The 22,025-nt window shown below is 38.9% G+C and overlaps 1 protein-coding gene across 10 annotated transcripts in view; it reads left to right on the forward strand.

The window, feature by feature from the left end:
* TENM1 (teneurin transmembrane protein 1) overlaps positions 1–22,025 on the forward strand; it is a 537,663-nt gene that overhangs the window by 451,124 nt on the left and 64,514 nt on the right. For all 10 annotated transcript variants that reach the window (XM_048959375.1, XM_048959377.1, XM_048959378.1 and 7 more), the window contains 4 exons: positions 5,234–5,450; positions 12,296–12,415; positions 14,234–14,495; positions 17,557–17,824. In XM_048959375.1, the coding sequence (XP_048815332.1) occupies positions 5,234–5,450; positions 12,296–12,415; positions 14,234–14,495; positions 17,557–17,824 (867 nt within the window). The remainder of the gene's footprint in view (positions 1–5,233; positions 5,451–12,295; positions 12,416–14,233; positions 14,496–17,556; positions 17,825–22,025) is intronic.

The following is a 22,025-nucleotide window of genomic DNA, read 5'->3' on the forward strand; positions in this document are numbered from 1 at the left end:
CCTTCCCAGTGCCTCTCCAATGTCTTCATGGTATTCTGCCACCTGGAAACCAATTGTGAACACCGATACATTTTCAGCATCATGTTGTTGCAACACAAATTGAAAGTAATTCAAGGGTTGATGGAAAGATTCACAAAGCCATGAGTTTAAAAGTAGGTGGCATGGAGATGTGAATACCGTGCCTGAAATATTTCACTTGTTCTGTGGTCTTGCTATTAGATTTTACGTTAACAAGTGAGATGTCACCTCAGCTGACAATGTACCTTTTCGTTTTCCAACCATTACTGTATTTTCTTGAGCTGTTAATATAGGTAACGTGCTCAAATACAAACTATATAAAATACAGTTATTGTGAAGCATTCTCTCAAACCTGATAAGGAAATAGTTATATTGCTGGGAAGTAAAGAGGAGGGTCCATAGCTTCATTCCCAAGTTAGGCAGATGCTGAGGGTGCTCCTCCATGTAGAAGAGAGATTGCTGCATAATCCGTACATTACAGAGTGTGCTGTACTCAGCACACACAGAACCCTCAGTGGCTGCAGTAGAGAAAGAGGTGAGAAAGAATTAATTTCATCACATTTATGTATTTTTTTTCCATCATATTGAATACAAAATACTTGTGTAAGCAAGAAAATGTGTTGTTTTCTTTTTTTATTGAACAACATTGTGTGATTCCATTGACACAAACTTCCGACACAATAAATATTAATGTTATTCCTTACTGAACACTTCCTGAAAGGATCCTTCTCCCAGCAAGGAAATGAGCAAACCTCATCCTAGCACTGCTACAGCAGCACAGAGAGGAGTGGTGAGGCTGAGAACAGAACAGCTTGTTTTGGCATGCTCTGCCTTCTCTTTGAAGTTGCTTAAATTATTTAAGAGTGCCATGAAGCACTTTTTATCCTCGAGTTGGTCTTTGTGGATTCTGTTTTAGCAGTAATGTTAGAAGTATTTTGACTGCCTAGTTTATTTACTTTTTTTTTAAAAAAAAAAAAAAAAGAATGGTCTATAATTACCTTTTGCATACAAAGCAAAATACCTGGAAGTTGTGAACACGTAATTCTTGCCACCTCTCGAATTTGAAATTTGTCTCACCAAAATCTGAATCACTTTTTTATATAATCTGTACTGCACTGTGAAGGTCCTGGCTGCCTTTTATGTAAGATAAATTTGAAAATGCTAATAGCAAACTAGAGTCATTTACACCCCTGTAATACATCCTAGCCTACACCTATGCTGTGATGCACTGTTTGTAATTGACAATAAAAACTCCAGTATACAGAGTCCCCTGCTGTATGAATTACAGTTTCTGCTGTTTGCAGTGGTTTGTTCATACTCCTTACCGTTGTCTCCTGAGATCTAATAGAAACCCTGCTGTTTTCTTAACACACTAAGTTTTTTAATAGTATGTTCCTGATCTGAAAACTTAGCACATACACACACACACTAAAAAAGCACAAACAACTGTGACCATTGGTTGAGTACTGAAAATTATGTGTGTCTGCTATTTCCAAATGAATGAGTTTATAAATGAGATTTTTTTTTTCCCATGTTATTCCCATGGATTAAAAATCTGTTTAAATAGGATTGACTTGTTGAGAACTTGTTGAGTATCTAAACATGCATTTACTAATTCCTTTTATCGGGTATGATGCTGAATTATGGTAGTAAATGACAAGAAGATAGCTAAAGCAAACCTTTGCAGGAGACAGAAATTTCTGATTTATGAAATGCGTGTAAGTGGAGGCTTAAGCTGAGGAAAGTCAGCCTTCATTTCTCTGTGCCACTAGATCCAAATAAGGCAAGCTACGTGTATGAGGAGACTGGGACAAAATGTCCTCAATAATTTTTATTCAAACACTTCTGCTCAGAAATCATAGAATATTTCATGTGGATTTATTCGAAATAAAATGTTTGATTTCTAAATTTATATTTGTAGGATATATATATATATGTGTTTTTTTTTTATTAAAGCAGAAGACTAATGAGCTTTAAGTGGAAGAAACGATTTGTTTTGGATAAGAGTTCCAAATTGGCCCCAAAGTAGATGTTTTATTATTTTACTTCAGCAAAGTGTAAGAAATTGATTTCACTTTTATGGAAGAAGATTCAACTTCCTAAATTCTGTTTGTTTGGGGAAAAAAAAAAAAAAAAAAAAAAAAAAAAGCTAAAAAGTTGCATTATTTAAAAGTATTATAGTTAAAAAGTCTTCAATACAAACTCTGTATCCATTTGTTGTGCTGTTAGTTCAAATGCCGCCCTGGGTTATTCTGATAGGCTTCCAGGACTTCACACCCTTCCTAGTGGGAAACCCACCCCTTTCACAGCCCTGAATATGTGTAATTCAAGCCAAAATAACACCATTCGCAGAATCTGTATGGGCTTATAAGATGGTCAGTTTGCAAAGAACAGATGACAACTGATTCTGCTTGGAAAACAGAAAGCGTTTTTCCCTTTGCCTGCTTTCTTTAAGTACACAGCATGAATGCCAAGTGCTTGTTGCCAGACGTCAGCTGTTGACCAATGCAAAAAAGAATGAGGATTCTATTAGAGAAAGCAATTGTAAAGAATTTAATTGTTGCCTTTTTAGCTGTTTATTTTCTAAGCAAATCTTCAGATTCTAATAGTTCTGAGAATTTCCACTTTTGCCTCTTGCATAAGTGAGAGAATCAGGTCAGCTCAGTTCCCACATTGAATGGCTTGTTGACAAGGAAAAAATTAATCAGAGGAGCTACAGCAGAATAAATTACTCCAAAATAGCTTCCCCACAGATACTTATTCTGGAATAAGCATGTCTTTTTAATGGTTGGTACTCGTTCTGCCAGACCAATGTTTTTCACATTTCCCAGGTACACAGCAACTCGTGCCTTGCAGGGAGTGCCTGGGCTCCTTGAAGAAGAGCTGTCACTGCTGGAACTGCTCCACCAGTACAGACCTGACCTGAGTGGTCACAGCCTGCCACATCAGAGCCCACGCAGGGTTCTTCAAAAGTATAGAGTAAAAGCAAGGGGTTTTACTTTCTTCATTGCCTTTTCAAGTCTTGTAGAATTCTTGCAAGTATTTGCAGTCTTGGAGGGGGTAGTGGTAAACTTGGTGCTTTTTTCTGCTCAATTCAGATATTTAGAGTATAGAATGACTCACTTTGGACAAAGAAAGGGGAAGCAGTAGGAATAGGTGGTTTTTTTCCTTGCAATTCCAAGTTTGCTTTTCAACCCAAAAAATACCTTTTTTTTTCTTCCTTCATGAGAGCATATTGAAACTCTCTCCTTTGGCTCATATTGCTTACTTCTCCTTCTATTTCATACGTGGCTTTCTTTACAGTGGAGATCTCTTATTATTTCAGCTAACAGATTTCCCAGCAAATTTAAATAGCTTTTTAGGTTTTCTTGAATATAAGGTGACTGCTACTCTCAAAGTCAATGAGCTCAGTATGGCCCTGTGAAGCTCCTCTCCCACTACTAGCAGTTGCCTGTTGCATTCCAGGACTGGGGGAATATGCAAGAGCTGACCTGTAGCTATGCCAGCTTTGCCAGACCTGAGGGGCTCGGATTATTGTTATTAGCTACCTACAGTTGCCCTTGTCTCATCATCACAAGAGCTAGCCTGCACTATCTGATTTCCCAGCTGCAGTAGCAGAGATTTGTTAATATTTTTTGCTTAGCCAAACAATTACCTCGCTCAAGGTCAGGCAAAGATTTTCAGGAAAGCCCATTTCATTATACTTGTTTGTTCAGTTGAAGAGCTTTTGCTTTCTTTTCAAAGTGCATATTTTATGCTGTTATTTACTGAATACTCACATAGTGCAGTGAGCTCTATTGCGAAAAGAGCAGAGTTGACTGAGAGCTGGTCTTGCACCCATTAAAGTCAATGACAAAACGACAGCAGCTTCTTTGATAATGCAGTTTGCCCTGAGGAGGTAGGGTTTTATAGGCACAAAAGTGTCGGCACAAAGAGAGCAGGAAAAGTCAAAGTTTGAAGTGAAAATATCTGACAGTACGTTGATGTTGTAGCATTCCAATTTTAACACAAGGGAAATCCATGCAGTGATATGATGACTCCACACTTACACAGGCTGACCTTGTTAAAAATACAAAGAAGAGATGCCTTTTTTGAAGGTTAAAGGATATGAAGCCTTACTGTTCCTTTATATGCATTAGAGTGTTTGTCAACCCAAGGAAGTTAGCAACTGATAAGTCACGAAATGGATTTTTAAGAGGATAGTTGGACATTTTACCATACCTTATTAAATCTGACAGTTTCTGCTGAAGTATGTAATTTAAGCAATTTGGACGTCTGGGCTGCTGATGGAAGCAATTAAATGCTGATGGCCCAATTTTAAGTTTTATTTAGGTGTTTAATTTAGATTTACTTCAGTGCTTCACTTTGCTTTTAATCATAAGATTTGGACATTTAAGTAAGTTACTGTCACCCTCGAATATAGCTGCAAGTTTCTCCATGAAGAAATGTAGATTTTTGAAAAATCAATTATTGCTTCAGTTTTTCATGCTTGAGGAGTGAAGGGAGGAGAAACAGATTTGTTTTCACTCGCCAAATTTCCTTTCCTTGGGCATACATCCATGGAGAAGACTGCACCATTCAAGTCACTGGGATAAAGCCTGTATGGATGTGTGAATTTGTTTATCACCAACTGCCAAAGGACTGTAGTCATGAATCTGCCCTTTTGGGATCATCTCAGTATTGCAACCAATAAATGAAAACAAACATCCTGAAGCACATCTAAAGCTATTGTAGGGCTTAAAATGGAAGTTAGAAAACTGCTACAAGGATCTTTTTTTACTACTGTAGTAAGGATGCTCATGGAACTTATATAACATTTCAGATTTTCTTGTTATTGCAGCCTGCTTAGTGAATGTACATCCTTCACAGGTGTGAACATACAGTAGGGGACAGTGAGAGAGATCAGCTGCCCCATGTGGCAGTATTGTGTAGTGATTTTCTTCTGTTTGTTCTGCAGTCCCACTCTTCCCTGGACACTGGGTTTGTAACTTCTATTTTGTCATTGTTACGTGGGGATTTTATGAGGTGATACAGTGTTAATAATTAGAAACACCTACCCGGAATTAAACATGTATATAAATGCTTTATTGAGTTTGAATGTATCATAATCAGCATGCCTTCCAATTGATTAAATACCTCCTGTGCTTTCCAGTAGTAAATGCTGTGCTTCTCAGAATCACTCAGTCCTCTGAACTTTCTATTCTCTTTGTTTCAGATGGCTTGACAGACTGCGTAGACCCCGACTGCTGCCAGCAAAACAACTGTTACGTGAGTCCTCTCTGCCAGGGTTCGCCTGATCCCCTTGACCTTATCCAACACAGCCAACTGCCTTTCTCTCAGCATCCTCCAAGGCTCTTTTATGATCGAATCAGATTTCTTATTGGGAAGGAAAGCACTCACGTGATCCCAGGAGACATCTCATTTGAGAGCAGGTGAGTTTTATTCTAGATGTAATGCCTCTGAATATTGAGAACAGCAAGGAAGTTAGTTGACTAGGAGAAAGTGCTATGTAGATTATGGAGAAGTCTTCACTGACAATCCAAAAGTATTTTAAAAGATAGCAAACTTTGAAGCCCCAACAGCTGTGGGTCTTCCTTGTCATATTCTCATGGGTCTTCCTTATCATATTCTCATTGTTACCCATCTAGCCTATAAAAGCATCACAGTAACTCTACTATTCTTATTAAAAAGACTGAACTGCTGTGAACTATCAGTACTTGAAAAGTAAGTGAGGGGACATACAACTCTTTGTGCTGCAAATGCACGTAATGGCAGGAAACAAATGTCTTGAATTCATATATGCTATTCGATAGAATTTGTTTAGTATTCAGAGTAATAAATTCAACGTGAGTTATTTATGTGTAATCTAGCTATCTAATTAACAAACTTGCTTTTTTAATTACATATGCATAAAGAGTATGAAGTTAACTATCTTGTGTTGCAGATAATTCTTATGCTGTCATGTAAACAGTAGTGTGTGATTGTTGAGTGTTTTGGAGATTGGCTTGCCCTTCAATAGGAAAAGCGTGCAATAGAAGAGGAGCACTTACATGCTCAGAAACCCAGTAACACACATTTTCTTGAGCATTTGATATATAGGGACATATAAGTTTTTATGCTGTAGTTCACCTGGGAAGCTATAACTTACATGCTGACAAAGAGATCTACAAATCATCCACATCACCTAACTATTACCCTGTCAACTAGGCATATACATTAGATAAACCATGTTCCAGTAATAAGGGCATAAGATTTTTTTATTTTATTTTCAGAGCACAGTAAATAGCACTTAGGTTACAACCTCAACTTCATTCCATAGCAGCACACAAATTCAGTGCACTTTGTCTTTGTACTTTATTAATTATTAATAAAGTAAATATGTAAACAGAGTCTTTATTGATCTGTAATACCTAGACGTTTAATCAGTATTAATAACGAAACAGGATGTTATAAATATGTAGAACAATAGGGCATGAGAATGAACTGTGTGAAGAGCACCAGCTGACAAAGATGGGTCTTTCTGAGTACAGCACTGATGGAACAGTGCCATCGCACCTCCTACAAGATCCTTGGCTGGCTGCACATGCCATGCAGCAGACTGCAGTTTAAAACAGAAGTCACCAGTGAAAGATCTTCCTCATGGAAATGTCTCACCATGAGGTGTTTTCACAGAGGAGGTTAGCACTCAAGTCGCCTGAATGGAGTTCTGTGGCATTGCAAATGTTAGCAGCCAGATTGCACGTAATCCCATCACTATGCTTTTGTAGATATAAGGAACTGATCTTTTAAAGCTATCACTGATGGGATTTAACTTGGATTTAAAAGCTTTTCCTGAGTGTTTCATTTCTTTACCCTAATGTCTGGTATGCTTTAGGAGAATGAAGAGCATTGAAGGTCTGTGTGTGAGCAGCAGCCCATCCTTGCCATGTTTTCATAATTCAGGCTTTATAATATAAAGGAATGTGACTTGTAGTTGGGCCGGTGCATTGTACACACCCCAGATATCATTTCCTCACTTGGTAAAGAGATCAGAGATCTTTGGGATTCTGATGTGGCTGCTTCTGCATTTCGAGTTAGGGCAGTGCCTCGAGATTTGCCCTGCACCGTGTCTCTGGGGTTTTGTCAGCAGTGATCTGCCATGTATGGGGCACCCTAAGGAGTTCATCGGTCTACACTTCACTTGATCCCCAAGTCTTCCAGGCTGTTGAAAAATTGCTCATCCATAAGTCAAACATTATTAAAAACTGCTGGAATTTTCCTTAAGGATCGTGGATAAGCAAAATCTCAGAAGGAAGCAGTAGCCTGGCAGCACTGTATGTGTTCAGAATCTTCCCCTGACATAGTCAGTCTGGTTGTCATCTATGTCTGTTTGTCTCCTGGGAGTTAAGATTATAGGAAAAAGAAAAAAAACAAAAAAACATATAGGTAGATTCCTATTACTACTGTAAATACATCAAAAATCTGTGATCCTGCCTATCCAAAGAAGACCAAAGAATATTTGAGTTTTCTAATCTCCTTTTGGCTACTGCTGAAGAGGTTCTGTCTGTGCAGATGACATTAACTCTTGGCTGTTTGCAATGCCGTATTTGTAGCATTAGTGGTTAAATGAGAAGTTCTGTAAGGATTCATTTATTTCAGAGCATTGGCATCCATTCACACTGGTGCTCAGATACAGAATTTTGCAAAGCCCTAACTGGCTTTTTTTTTTGTTTTTTTTTTTACTTTTTCCAAGTCCCCAAGATCATTAGGAGGGTCATTAGGATTACAGAAGAAATATCTATTTCTTCTTCTATCTGAAAACTGATGTTCTCAGTCTTCTGATGAAAATGACGTTGTGAAATGTATTACTGTATTGTGTGTCAGGGGTACTCCAGTATGGGCGATGTTTACATGAATCTCACTGTAGATAATGCTGATTTCATGTTGAATTGCTTAGGGAGAGCTATCAGAAAACAGCAAAGATTATCTCTGTCCTTAAGCCTGAAAGTGTTTGGTCTCTGCCATATTCCTGGCATTTTCATCTGACATACTAAAATGAGTAGTTCTGACAACTACTGGGACGTCTGTCCTTTTGCATCATGGACTTTATATTAGATCTAATTTTTTAAAAACTAGGCTTCTAGAGCACAGTGTTTGTTCAGTGCATAGACCAAAATGAATATTAAGGAACTCATTGTTTTCAAAAAATATATTTTCTTCTTGTGTCGCTTGCGCAGGGTTTTTGACATGCTGCTAACCTGAACAGTGACATGCTTGAAGGCAGATGAGACAAATTCTGAATAAATGGAAATGTGCTAGCTTACATCAGGAATGATTTTGAGCCACTACATGTAGCGTGGTGTAGAGGATTAAAATGTTTTATCAACTTCCTTTCTCAGGAAGATTTTCAGCTTGTTTCTTTGCTGAGAGTTTTTAATGCATGCTGCTGGCAAGCTATTTGACTCACTGCAAATTGCCTACAAAAGGGGTCCAGTGCATGGTACTGAATTAATTACCCTTCAAAGGCTGCTTATAGCAACACTGTCAGCAGGAAGAAATGAATGTACCTTGCTCGCCTTTAGCTTAATTTCTCTGATTGAAGGCTTTAATCAGAAATGTAATACAGTAAATGACATCTTCTGGTAATGTGACACTTGCGAATTCACACGTTGCTTGACGGAGTTCCACATCTGAGCTTAATGTCTCAGCCTGAGGTGCTCAGAGAATATTGGAAGCTCAACACACTAAACAAAAAGCAGAAAAATAACAAATAAGAAGTAGCAGAGCAAGACAGAACGGTGGTGGAATAATGAAGTGCTTTACAAGCAGTGAAAGAATGCATCTGGAATTTTAAACTGCTGTTTATATTTTAAATTAGAGATGTCAGACAAACTACATGGCAGAGATCGGAGAGTCACAGAGCTGAGCTCCTCACTTTTACGCACAGAATGACCATGAAGCATTTACAGAGAAATTCTACTTTTTTTAGGCCACCTACAACCCATAGGAATCTCTGCTTTCTCTCAACTGCTCCCTCTGGAGCTGCAGCTTTAGAACAGCATATCAGGGGACTAGAAACATTTTTAATCCATTGAAAACACAAAGGCAGCTTATCAGGGACTTGTTCCCTTCCGAAATACTCCTAATTGTAAAAGTCATTTTTGCACTCACTATAAAGTTTAAACATCTGAACAACCTTACTCCAAGATCGTGCAGTCTTTGCAAGTTAAATGGCTGTAGGATGAGTGGTATGAGTTGTTACCCCACATGAGAAGTCAAAGCAGGTCAGTCACAAATGTGTTGAAAAAGCCTTAGAGGCTGAAAATCCAAGAGGAAAATGCAGCACATTGTGGAGGCCTAATGATGTTTAGAGTTTTCTTCATTAAAATTAAGAATAGCAGTGAGCAGTAGCAAGGTCCAACAAAGAGAGTGAATTTCCTCACTGAGGCGAGGAAAGAGTGAAACAGAGGTGGAGTCAGATGACTGAGGGGAAAGAGCCCTAAAAACTCTGTTAAGGAAAGGAATTAAGCGAGATCTTCTGCAAGCCAGTGCACTCCATTCGGAGTGTGGTCATCTGCTCTGTGAGCTGTCAGGACCCTGGGGAAGCAGAGCCAGTGGCTGCAGTGTGGGGACGTTCTGTTACTTCCCAGAGCCCTGCAGATTCATGCTGGCCATAAAGTAACTGAAAAAGGTCTTAATGCCTGCAGTAAATGCAAAAATTAGAAGTAATTCTGATCAAACGCCTGGCGGAAGATTTAGTAGGTGCTGGTAATTCAAAAAGAGGCCAAAGAGTGAAGACTCTTCAACTTGAGTGGGTAGTAAAAAGACAGTAAATAATGAGAACAAATGTGTCGACACAAAGGAAGGTTTAGAACATATGAAATCTAAAAGAGTGGAAAGACAGTTCAGTACAGATAAACGTAGAATAATGAGTTTTAGGAGTCTTTATCACATAGTGTAAATGTGTGTGGCTTGTAAAATATGATGAATAAAAAAAGGAGCAGGAAGTTGAAAGATAAGTCTCTTAATATTATTTATGAATAATGAGAAGTGAATGAATAGAGGAAAAGAACTGTGTATGAAATAATGAAGACTTTGATGAGTTGTTATCACAGAAATCTGTACGCTTGATAAAATATGAGGAAATAGTGGAGTCAGAAGATAGATCTGTGGAATGAGGATCAGTGAATGAACAAACAGGAGTACTAGAACAACGTGCTGAATAATGATGACTCCTACAAGTCTCTCTTAGACCCACAAGCTTTTTAAACATGGACTGCACTAATAACAGGATTGGAAAGTGAGAGATAAGTCTGTCGATGTCAGAAATGCGAGAAAACAATTGGAACCAGTAGATACTATTCTAATACATCAGAGAGTAATTGAGCCTGGCTTTTCTTCTTCAGTGAGTCTTGAGTGTCTGTTGAAACACACAAGAGTTTGATTGCCTTCAGTGGAGCAGCGGACTTTGCCCACAGCTCAAGCCACAACCAACTTAGTTAATGTAGGGAGCAGAAAGGTGCGTACTGACATTAGTGCAGCATTTCCCATTCCTCTGAGAACTCTCATCTACTTTGCTTATAATTAGTATCTTTCTGTGTCCTGGGAGCATGAAATTCTTACTAACAGCTATGGTGAATAGCATACAGAAAAAGAGGCTGTTTTTTACCAGTTGCATTTTCTCAGGTCACAGTCAACTCAATTTGATGATATCATAGCGGTAAATTATTGTTCTGTCAAGTGGCTTTGGATCTTAGGAAACAAGTCCAGATTTTCAGAAATTTATGGTCTCTAATTCACATATATGATTTCACTGGATCCTGATCAATTAGTCTCTCAAGGGATATTTCTTAAGTTTATATACAGACTCTTAAATAATTCCCACTTAAGGCCCCATGTTTTCCCTTTTGGTTACATATTCACACCACAAAGTTGTTGTGTTCCTATTGGGGTCTGCTGCAAACTTTCAACTTGAAAGGGAAACATTACAATGTCTAAATTTATGCTTATTGGTTATAATAAATAATACCAGTTGTCTTTATAGGCATCCTAATGTTTTTGACCCTACGTGTCTTAACGTTATCCAATTACTTCTGCCTACACTGTTCAGTTCATTGTGTGAAAGCATATTTCCAGGAAATTTGTGCAGTTGTGTCATTAGATCCTAAAGCCTGGATCCTTGCAGCCAGCAGAGCTGTGCTAATGTAGAATACCTGAGGGCACGGGGCAAAATGCTGAAAGGTATTTCAGTGGAATATAGATGTGTAAGAAAATCTCACCAGGTCTTAATTTGCACAGTGAGAATATTTCATATGTTATTCTTCATCCTTGATGGTGTTTTTCTCCTTTATTCTTCAGTCTTCAAATTTATAAAAGGCCAAAGCTTAGAGAGCATTCTAAGGTAAAAGTAACAGTCTTAAAAGACAACCGTACAAATTTAGCGTGGACAGAAGGAAAAAATTGTCATGAGTAAAGCACTCATACAGAAGGATTGGAGTGAGTTATCTGGTGAGGATATAGACAAGCATCTGTCTGGAGTAATGTAGGCATAGTTAATCTTACCTGAGGCAAAGGAACAGACAAGATTAAGTCTTGTATTTCCTTTCAGCTTTCATTTTGTATGATTTTGTCAGCCTATATTTGGACCCACTTATGATTTCACTTTCCTACCTGTTGATTTTGGTGCATTCTGTCATGCTGCCATATTCCATCCTCTTTAGTGGAATGGGAAGATTTTTATGCTGGAAAATGGCAACAAGTTCAACATGTACTACAGGGAATTTCAGAGGGCATAACCTGTTCAGGTGCTCTTTAGATTTATCAATGTAACTTTCTGAGGTTGAGGTATGATCATGTGCCTCACTGCTGCCTTACCACATTAGTTCAGGTTTTTTTTTTTCTAACAGGCAGCAACGCCCTATTCTTAGCAGCAGAGAAAGAGGTTTCATTCTCCCCTTACACAAATCATCACCACTGGAGCTGCAGCAAACTAAATCAGTGAAACATTTGCATTGATATTCAATGGCAGAACAAATGGTGTCCTGAAATGTAGACAGAAAGGGAAATGTATTCTTGATACACTAACGATTCATAGGGCAACCTGTGCGACTTCTTCATTATAATGTTTTTTCAAATTGATCTTCTGGGCTTGTTTGAATTTTCATTCGAAATCAAGTCATGATGACATTACAGCAATTCTCCCTGCTTGGGGCAGAAGCGTAGCTCAGTTTCTGAGTTCAGTACCCTTCTCACTGTCCTGATGAGTCTGACATTGTTGCCTCTATGCTTTTTCTTGCAGACGTGCATGTGTCATTCGTGGCCAGGTGGTAGCAATAGATGGAACTCCTTTGGTTGGTGTGAATGTCAGCTTTCTACACCACAATGAGTATGGATATACCATCAGTCGACAAGATGGAAGGTGAGATTTTTATGTACAGTCCAGATTATTATTTTTTTTTTAATTTGGATCTATCTACCTCTGCCCCTTCATGTGCAATATTCTCATAAAATTCACTCGTCAAAGTGTGGACTCAGGATGCCATCTGACTCCTCTTTGGTAGCATACCTGTTAGAGCTGCCTGTGGTAAAGAAGCAAAGAAGACAGGGAAAAAGAAAAAAAAAAAAAAAAAAAAACTGAACAGAAACAAGATTAGTGACATTCAAACACGTGGAGTCAAAATCTGACAGTACTGCTGCACCAGCACATCCCTGACATTTGAAAATGTTCAGTAGTCAGGCTTTCCAGAGAATTCTGTCTTCCCTCTTTTTTCTGTCTCCTGTTGTAAATCTGGGAAGTAGTTTATTGAAGTGTCAATGAAGTTAACTCCTTTAGCTGATCATCTAAGCCATACAAGTAAAACTGGGGACGGAATCTTCACGGAGACAGAACTGTCACGCTGTTGCTCTGCATCCTGTCCAGCATTCCATCCCTTCCCTGACCTAATCGACTGAGCTTAGTTCTCAAAGACAGATGAGTTCCTATATATTCTACATTGCCCTGCAGGGATGGTCACCCATTTGCAGTAGGATCATGATGTACTCTTAAACTTCAGATGTATTAAGCTTCTACTGGCTTCATCTTTCTTGGCTGTGTTACGAAAGACAAGAAGCCAGAAGCTCTCTTCCTGCAAGGGGAGAGTATAATTTGTCACTTTTTCGGTTTTTTTTTGTTTGTTTGTCACTTTATCACCATAAGGAGCATGCATATTTATTTTACTTTACTTTCTTGACTTTCACACTATTGAAAGTTGGTAATTACCATTTCTTATTTACACTAGTCTGGATAAAATTGTTGCATGGAAATATGCTACCTGTATTTTGCTGTGAACGTAATCGGTGTCATTTGAGAAATGTGATGAGATATGCATAATTAAGCCTGACTTCTTATCACAGTTTGTTACCATCAAAAGTCTCAGAAATAGATGCATTCAGTAACACAGACAGTGAAGTATCTATTTACATATTGTCTTCTGTTGCTTGAATATGGATGTCAGAAACTCAGAAAATTAACACTTTGTATCTTGCCTCCTATATCCCACTGCTTTGAAGCCTAGATATTCCAAAGGTGCTTCAATGTAACTTTCAGAAGTTCACCTGCCTTATTTACAAGAGCTGATTCATTGCTGGCTCAAATAATCCACAATTTTCCCAAAATCATATCCTGCACAGAGGGGTCTCTTATTCAGTCTACTCTCCTGCAACTTTCAGAAAATGGAAAAGGGATATGTTAAGAAAAGGCCTACCAGACTGTTGGGCTTCTTATTCTGCAGACCATACCCACACAGATTATAAGTGTCCCTTTCCTGAGCTAGGGATTTCTTTTTCTATAATCCAAATCAACTAGGTCCAGATTCTTGTTACAGGTGACTTGTTATTATCAATTCTAGTTGATAAGTTGTTGATGGCCCTACATGTGCCAGGGGGTTGGAGATTCATGATCCTTGAGGTCCCCTTCCAACCCTGGCCATTCTATGATTCTGTGATAAGTAGAGGGGAGAGAGACAGAAGTGCAGTGAAACATTGTACCTTGCTATTGATGCCTATAGAAAGGATCTGTGGAGAGGTGAAGCTCTTTCATGAATACTGTGGTAACATCAGGAAGATACACTGGAATGATTTTACCTGGTAAATTAAGGACCATAATGAGCAATATAAAGTTTTTTGTTTGTGATGCACTGAAAGTTCTGGTAATGTAATGTTAATACAAGAATTAAGAATTTTGTTCTGTCTTTTCCAGTTTCGACCTTGTGGCTGTGGGAGGCATCTCTGTCACCCTGGTTTTTGACAGATCTCCTTTCATATCTGAAAAAAGGACACTTTGGTTGCCTTGGAATAGATTTGTCATTGTAGACAAAGTTGTAATGCAAAGAGCAGAGTCAGATATACCATCTTGTGACGTCAGTAGTTTCATCAGCCCAAATCCTATTGTACTCCCTTCACCTCTGACAGCATTTGGAGGCTCCTGTCCAGAAAGAGGAACTGTTATTCCAGAGCTACAGGTAATGAAAATACTTTTAAGTTAACATTTTTAAAAATGGGTTTGGTTGCTGAACAAGTTCTAGACAATGTTAAAAATTACCATTCCTCATCTTCGTTAATGTAACCTGCACAGTTATTTGGTGATAGTGACATGGAAACATTTTCCTTTGGCTGTTCTGCAAATAGCAGTGAATTTTGACACTGAAAGCCAAACAAGTCCATGCTTGTTAAACTCGGTCACCGAATTACTCCTATCAGTGAAGGATCATATTACAATTTTATCAAACATTTCTACTGAAGGCTTACATTTTCCTGATCAGTGCACATTAACAGAAGAGCACATAGACCTCAGATCTACACAAGTTTAAAAAAAAAAAAATAAAAGAAGGGTTTCACTCAAGTCAGTCATTAAAATTGAATTCAAAAGTTGCAGTTTCAGACTTTAAAACCAGTTTGTAGATGTGGAGTATGGTGAGTGTTCTCTGTACGTATTCTGCTTTAATTTTTTCTGCTGTGAAAACACTGCTACCAAGTAGGGAGCAATGAAAGCAATGAACCGTTGTGATGTTACTCATCGCAGTGAGGTTAGCGTAGATCTCTTCAGTACTGTTACACAAGATGCTTTTCTCCTTCTTCACATTTTGTTAATATTTTAAAATACTTTATTCCTTCGTTCAAAATAGAAGGAGGAGAGGGGAAGTCTTGTCATGATTTATTATTGAAATCCCTATTTATTTATAGAAATGAACAAAACCATTCCTAAGTTACAGATGAACAGTACAACATCACTATACATCAATGTGAGACATTCCACAGAGTTCCTTAAAGACTCCAAGGGATTTTTCATCTGTTCGCATCTTCTTTACAATGGCTTCTCCAGTGATATGTTAGCTGCTTTTCTTTTCTATTATTCTTTGCAACATAGAGCACTTTTAATGTGATCTTTTGGATTGTTTACATTTAAATATCTTTTATTCTCGAATCTCTTTTATGTGTTTAGTACCACTTTGTATTAATCTTGCCTTTAACTGCTCTTAATAAAGGTGATGTATGTAAAATGCCCCACGAGATACAGCAACACCAGTTTTAGGTCACGTTAAACTAAACCCCACTATTAGTGTATGTTGTTTCCACAGAATTCAAGCAGTAAGATCAGAAACAGATCTTGGTTCAGCCAGCTGGTGACCATCATCAAAAAACATATGAAGTGAAGTAATGAACTGAGAAGAACTAAGAAATTAATAACTGATGTGCACCAGTAAGGAAAAATGGATTACATTACTCCACACGAGGTCTTCCTGGTTGTTTCTTAAAAAGAAAACAACAATGAGGTCCATAAAGATGCAGTCTATTCAGAGGGAACTTGGCCCCTGTCTATTTTTCAGCATTGGAGGGTCATTAGAGTGTCAACTTGTACAGTACTGGGAAAAGAGCAAAAAATAACCCAGAATAATGGGAGAATAATGTAGATTAGCATGTATTAATGCATGAATATTTCTTCCTGCTTTTCTATTAAAAATAAGAAGATGTCAGATGCATGACAGAGGGGGCAGCTGGGATGTCAGCAGGAAAGAAGGGGAACACTGCAAATCGGGAACAGCAAAGGGAGCAGGATTTCCCTGGCAACACTGCGTTTCATATGTTGAAAGGACAAGTGCTGGCAGGCCTCCAGCTGTACTGCAGCAATGCTGTGGCAGTGACACTGTTGCAGTACGTAAATAAGGATGTTGTGAGAGTGAGGGAATTTATTGTTAAACAACAAAGATGGGAAAATGGGAATATAAACAAAACAGTTTGTATTTTTTCTGAACTCAGCTAATTTAAGATTGTGAGAGACTGGCTTGTTACTGAAATTCACTCAAATCACTGACCTTTTTAAGGTTTTCAGTGTTAAGGTTTCCAGTGGCTTTGGAGCAACTGTGCTGGCATTCTTCAGGAAGCTGTTCCCCTCTCTTGCCTGTTCCCCATCTCAGCCATTCCTACAAGAGCTCCTTTCTCTCAATAGATCACAAGAGCTAAATCCCTTGTAGCTCGGAGGCCTGTGCCATTCAGAAGGTCGAGGCCAAGCTTCTCCATTTCCCACGCAAGCTCACTGTCTTTGCAGTCCCTCTCGCAGCAGCTGGGAAGTTGATACCACTCCACATGGGCAGAGCCACGCCAGCTCTGATCCCAGTGATTCAGACGGCGGCACTGACAGCAGTGCTGTGGGATGTGAACTCTGTTGCACACCATGGGGACTGACTCACCTGTTAGCGAGATGACGGATGCCCCGACTGTTTCATCTTCACTGCTGTGTGTCCCCAGTTAGCTTGTTAGATTTCTGATGCCCTGCCTTCTAACACCATGCCCCCTCTTGCTGGAGTTTAGCCCCAGTGCAAGCACTGCTGCACAGAAGCTGGTTTGTCAGGAAAGTTTTTCTAGTTTCTTTGCTCTCCCAACATTAGAGTTATTGCCTCCAAAACAGAATAGTGTCTTCAAATCATGGTGTAATGTATGAAGTGTGTGCATATTAAAATAAAATAATAATTTAAAAAAAAAAAACACTTTTTTGGTTATGTTTGAGTGTAGAACACTCATCGAGTACCCCAAATAATATAGCGTAGGTAAAGCTATAACAGTCATCCAGATCATTATGAACTGTAGTACTTATTACAGGGAGCTAGCATTTGCTCCTCAGTAGGTAAACATGAAGAATTATAGGAAGAGGTTCTTTATCAAAATAGATGGACCACTGTCCAATAAATTTTCAGTGTTGGAGACAGTTGGAGAGACTTCATCCCTGGAGGTGTTCAAGACAGGTTGGATGGGGCTCTGGGCAACCTGGTCTAGTACCAGATCTGGAGGTTGGTGGCCCTGCCTGTGGCAGGGGGTTGGAACTTGATGATCTTTGGGGTGCTTTCCAACCCAAGCCATTCCATGATTCTGTGATTCTATACTGCATTGCTCAGATCAACACAGAAGCGATCACTATTGTGATTGTGAATTGCAAAGTAGCCTTCTGTTGTCGTTGCAGATAAATAAATTGTGCATTTTCCATAGCCATAGATACAAGGATGTTTTATGTCTTTTTTTTTCCCCAAGGTGGTCCAGGAGGAGATCCCAATTCCTTCCAGTTTTGTGAAGCTGAGTTATCTCAGCAGTCGAACGCCGGGGTACAAAACTTTGCTGCGCGTCATTCTGACGCACACAACCATCCCTTCTGGAATGACAAAAGTACATCTGATCATTGCTGTTGAGGGACGCCTGCTTCAGAAATGGTTTCCTGCTGCAGCCAATTTGGTCTACACATTTGCCTGGAATAAGACAGATATATATGGACAGAAGGTTTCTGGTCTGGCAGAAGCTATGGGTATGTAGAATCACCTTGGTATAAGCAAAAGCACTAACATGAGTGAAGCCTAGAAAGTACAGCTTATACATTTTGTAGCCACGCTTACATTTTATCTTTTTTTTTTTTAATCAAATGCCTCTTTGCCTAAAATGACTTGTAGTTTCCTAGGAATATTTATTTTCTTGTTCCTCCAATGTCATCTTTCTAATTTAATCAATTTGAAAATCCCCTTTTCCCTCTGAGAATGGCTATGTACTAACAGCATTATATTCAGCTGTCTTTGTTTTTGAATGTTACTTTGAATATGACCTTTGGTGTGTCATTTTTTCTCTCATTTTTTGGCTGTGACATTTAAAATGTCATTTCCACTTAGGGTTTGCAAAACTCTAACTTTCAGGCATTTTTTTTTTCTACATTTCGTGTCTCTAACAGTTACAACTTCTTGATTTGTTGTTTGAAGGTATTTATAAGAAAATGATCACATTAAAAAGGCTTTCTTTACCAAGCAGATATGTTGAAAACTGCAACAGGAAAGGTGTCTGTGAAAGTGCTGTTTGTTTATCCAACATTCTTTGTTATGGTTTTCATTATTTGATTCGTCTTGCTACTTCTTTTAATTGATTCTGGGATTCTCTTTCTTAATGGACTAATCCTACATATCCTAATACCTATTTCTGTCAAGATTATTTGTTTTATCAGCAAAGCTTAGAGCTGTGAATGAGTCCTATTCACTTTTTTAGTAGTTCTGGTTTGCTTTTTAAGTTGAGGGATAATAGCAAGAGGCATTGGCAGGAACAGGCTATAAAACAAGTATAGCAAGGCCTCCATGAAGCCATCCATCCTCACAAGGAGCGTGCCTCATTCTAGAGAGCAAAGTGCTAATCTGGGCAGCAGCCAGAAGCTTCATTTAGGACCTGTCGTGTTGTCTGTGGCACGTTGGCCCATGCAAAGCCAAGAGGTGCCATCCAGGCTGCACTATCCCCAGCAGCTCCCAGCACATCTCATACCTGACTCTCTTATCACATGCTCCCAGGCAGGCTGCAAAGCAGCTGTGTGGATAGGAGATGGAAGAAAGGAGGACGATAGCACTTCCATTTTTGCTTGGAGAATGGTGCAGACGTAGCTGTTGGTGCCATAAAGGATTATGTTAGAAACAAAAATACTGAGTATGACTTTATATCATGAGGTGTACATAGGAATATATCAGAAAACAAGGAGCTTATTCTAGGACAGCAATCCCACAGCCTATTTAAGCTGATAGAAGTGCAGACTGCTGCCAGAAGGAACGTTCCCGTGGTCCTTCCATCTCCCCTGGGCCACCACTCACATATATTTGATCATGAAATGAGCCAGATCGGGAACAAATTCAGCTGAAAACTGAAGCTACCAGAAAATAAGTGACAAATTTTCAGCTTCATTAGCTTTCTGATCTGCTATGAATGCTAGTGCTGAAACACAGGTCTTCTCATTTCAGCTGAAGCTCACACATTACAATTGGCCTAAAGCAATCAAAGCTCCATCCTTAGCACAAGGCATCCTGAGCTGCTGCATTATCCCATCTGCCTCTGATCTACCACATCTGGCTCAAACCTGCAGAAGGGTGAACTGCTTTACTAAGGGAACAGTCAGGTGCTGGCACTAACACGGGAGAGCTCTCTGAACCTCTGGGTTGGCACATGGCAGGGAGCAGGAGCTTTGTAGCTCATCTCATGAAACTCCACTACTAGAGGCCAAATCTCATCTCAGTTCATACTGACAGATTCCTGCTAGTGTTTTGGAGTGAGGGAAGTTGTTAAATGGATTGTTGCTTTCACATAAATTTCTACTAGTCCATAAATAAAGCAAAATTCCAGCATGCCCTTTGGCATTCCCACTGGTAATCAGGCAGGAGCAGAAGGGTAGTGAGGGCCTTTCTTTGGACTGTTTACATGTGCCCTGTACCAAGGCTCTGTCAGTGCATGTTAACACTAACCTTCTGGAGACGGAAATGTTCAGTATGCCAATTCCCTCTACATCATTCAAGAACCTTATTATGATCAAGTCCAGTACATGCCTGGATGTTTGGAAATCAAATACGTAACGTCTTATGAAATGGTGTTGTGGTTACATGTTCTCAAATTAGAAATAGATGAGTCTTATGTTTAAATATGAATAAGGCTTGCAAAATGGTGCAGGAGAGCAACTTCTTAATCATTTAATTGTGACGTAATTTTATTTTCTTTTGCTTACTTTAGTCATGCTTCTTGCAAGATAGGATCAAAAATCTTTAAGAGAACTGTTAGCATGCTTGTTAGATTGTAATAAAGTTTTAATATGACACACTGTAGTATTCAGGGGCCTTTATCTGCATCTGTTATTGTAAATTTTGTCAAAATAATTTTCTCTGCCAGTGTATTACCAATATTTAATAATGCATTCTGTTCAGATTTTATTTTAATTAAATTAAATTGCAGCAGGTTGAAGTCCTGTAACTCAGGAATATAACCATCTGCATTTGGTTTTATAACTACCATAAACATCTTTATTCTTCTTTGAGGTCGCTGACAGAAATTATCATGGAATTGTTTACAGGAAAGATGGCTTTGAGTACATTTCACCACAAAAATAGTTTTGTTTAAATTTGTTGCCAAAATGTTAGTTGGTATTTCTCTATTCCAGAAGTCTTTTTAACGAGAGACCACTTGCTTTTCTCTGAGTAGCAGCAAGGCTGATAAAATAGGATTGGTTCTTTTTGTTTGAAGTAAAAAAATATCATGTGAATGTTAACAGCAACCCTCCATGGTATAGTTTGCATGCTGCTGTAATTCAGCATAGGAAAAGGCAAGATTTCCAGAGAAACATCAGTAAATCCTTCAGAATGGTCAATCTTACACTGCGTCCCCTAGAACAGGGACAAGCGATGTGCTACGTCTTACACTCCTGGATGCAAATGTAAACTCTCAAGCAGATTAGTCCTAGGTCTCCTCAGTTTATTGTTCTACTTGTTGCTTCTGTTGAGTTATATTCACTGTTCAAAGTAAGACACTGATAAGTACAAATACTTCAGGAGAGGTTGAAGTAGAGGTTCCTGTTGTGCTTAATCATATCGTATGTTTTTATACCTTTATTTTGGAACAGTAGCAGCAGCCCTGAAACTGTGATATGCTGGGGCTAACAAATTATTCTTGATTCTTCTAAATAATTGTGTGAAAATAATAGATTTTTGGTTCAGGTGATTTCAGTAAATCTTTTGAAATCCATTTTAAGGCTGCAACTGCTCTTGCTGGCTGTTAGTGTCCAAAAAGATAGCTACTGCAATTCTTCTCCTTCTTGCAGTGAAATCTCAGTCACCTCATAAAAGAGTTATAAATGAAGTTGGCCAGAAAATAACACTCCACAATGATGTTAAAATTGAGATTGTCATTTCATTTACAAAAGCCACAGCATTTTTCAAACGCTGCCAGACACAAATACTTTTCAAGCACAGCCACTTGATTGCCTTTGTAATTTTTATGCTTCACCTTGATTATTTTACATGCAAAACAATTGAAAGGAAATTTTAATGTATGGAACATTTAATGTATGGAACATCCATTTAGATGGCTTGAGACGTCCTGCATTAAGATCATCCCATTATTTCTTTTTGGAGCATAAGGTGCCTGAAAAATTCTTAGCGTATGCATAGAAACACTTATGTAGACACACCGAGTGAGTGCATGTCTGAGTGTTGCTGATGGAAAGGGACAAAAAGGCAGCTAGACACTGCCTGTGAGCAGGGGAACTTTTAAGAAGGGAATGATAGTCTCTAGAGGGTGCTTGACAGCTCAGAAACATCAGATGTAAGGGGGGAATAGCAGGTGCACTTTTAGTGTTAGCTACAGCGATGTTAAGTGTGCCACTGTGGATCCATTGGCACAGATTCTCAGATGGTATGGATTGTTACACCTCCCTTGACCTAAATATCAGCGTGGTACCTCACAGCAGCTGAAACTCTGTCCTGTGGGGGTCTGTAATGATTCACTTAGCTAGGCTGAGTGACTCTGTCTTATAGGTCTTCCCTTTTCTCAACTATACACGTCTGACCCAGGATTGCATGTGTTAAGTGGCTGAATGGGGCGAAGATGCTAACATGTAGGTGACAAGTGTGAGGTTGCTTCATAGGAAAAATCTACCCTTTATCTTCCCCCTGGATTAACACCTAGAAAATAGTGTGTTTGGCTACTGAACCTTCAAGGCTCAT

This window comes from Lagopus muta, chromosome 13, assembly GCF_023343835.1.
Source record: "Lagopus muta isolate bLagMut1 chromosome 13, bLagMut1 primary, whole genome shotgun sequence".
In the NCBI taxonomy this organism is placed as follows: domain Eukaryota; kingdom Metazoa; phylum Chordata; class Aves; order Galliformes; family Phasianidae; genus Lagopus; species Lagopus muta.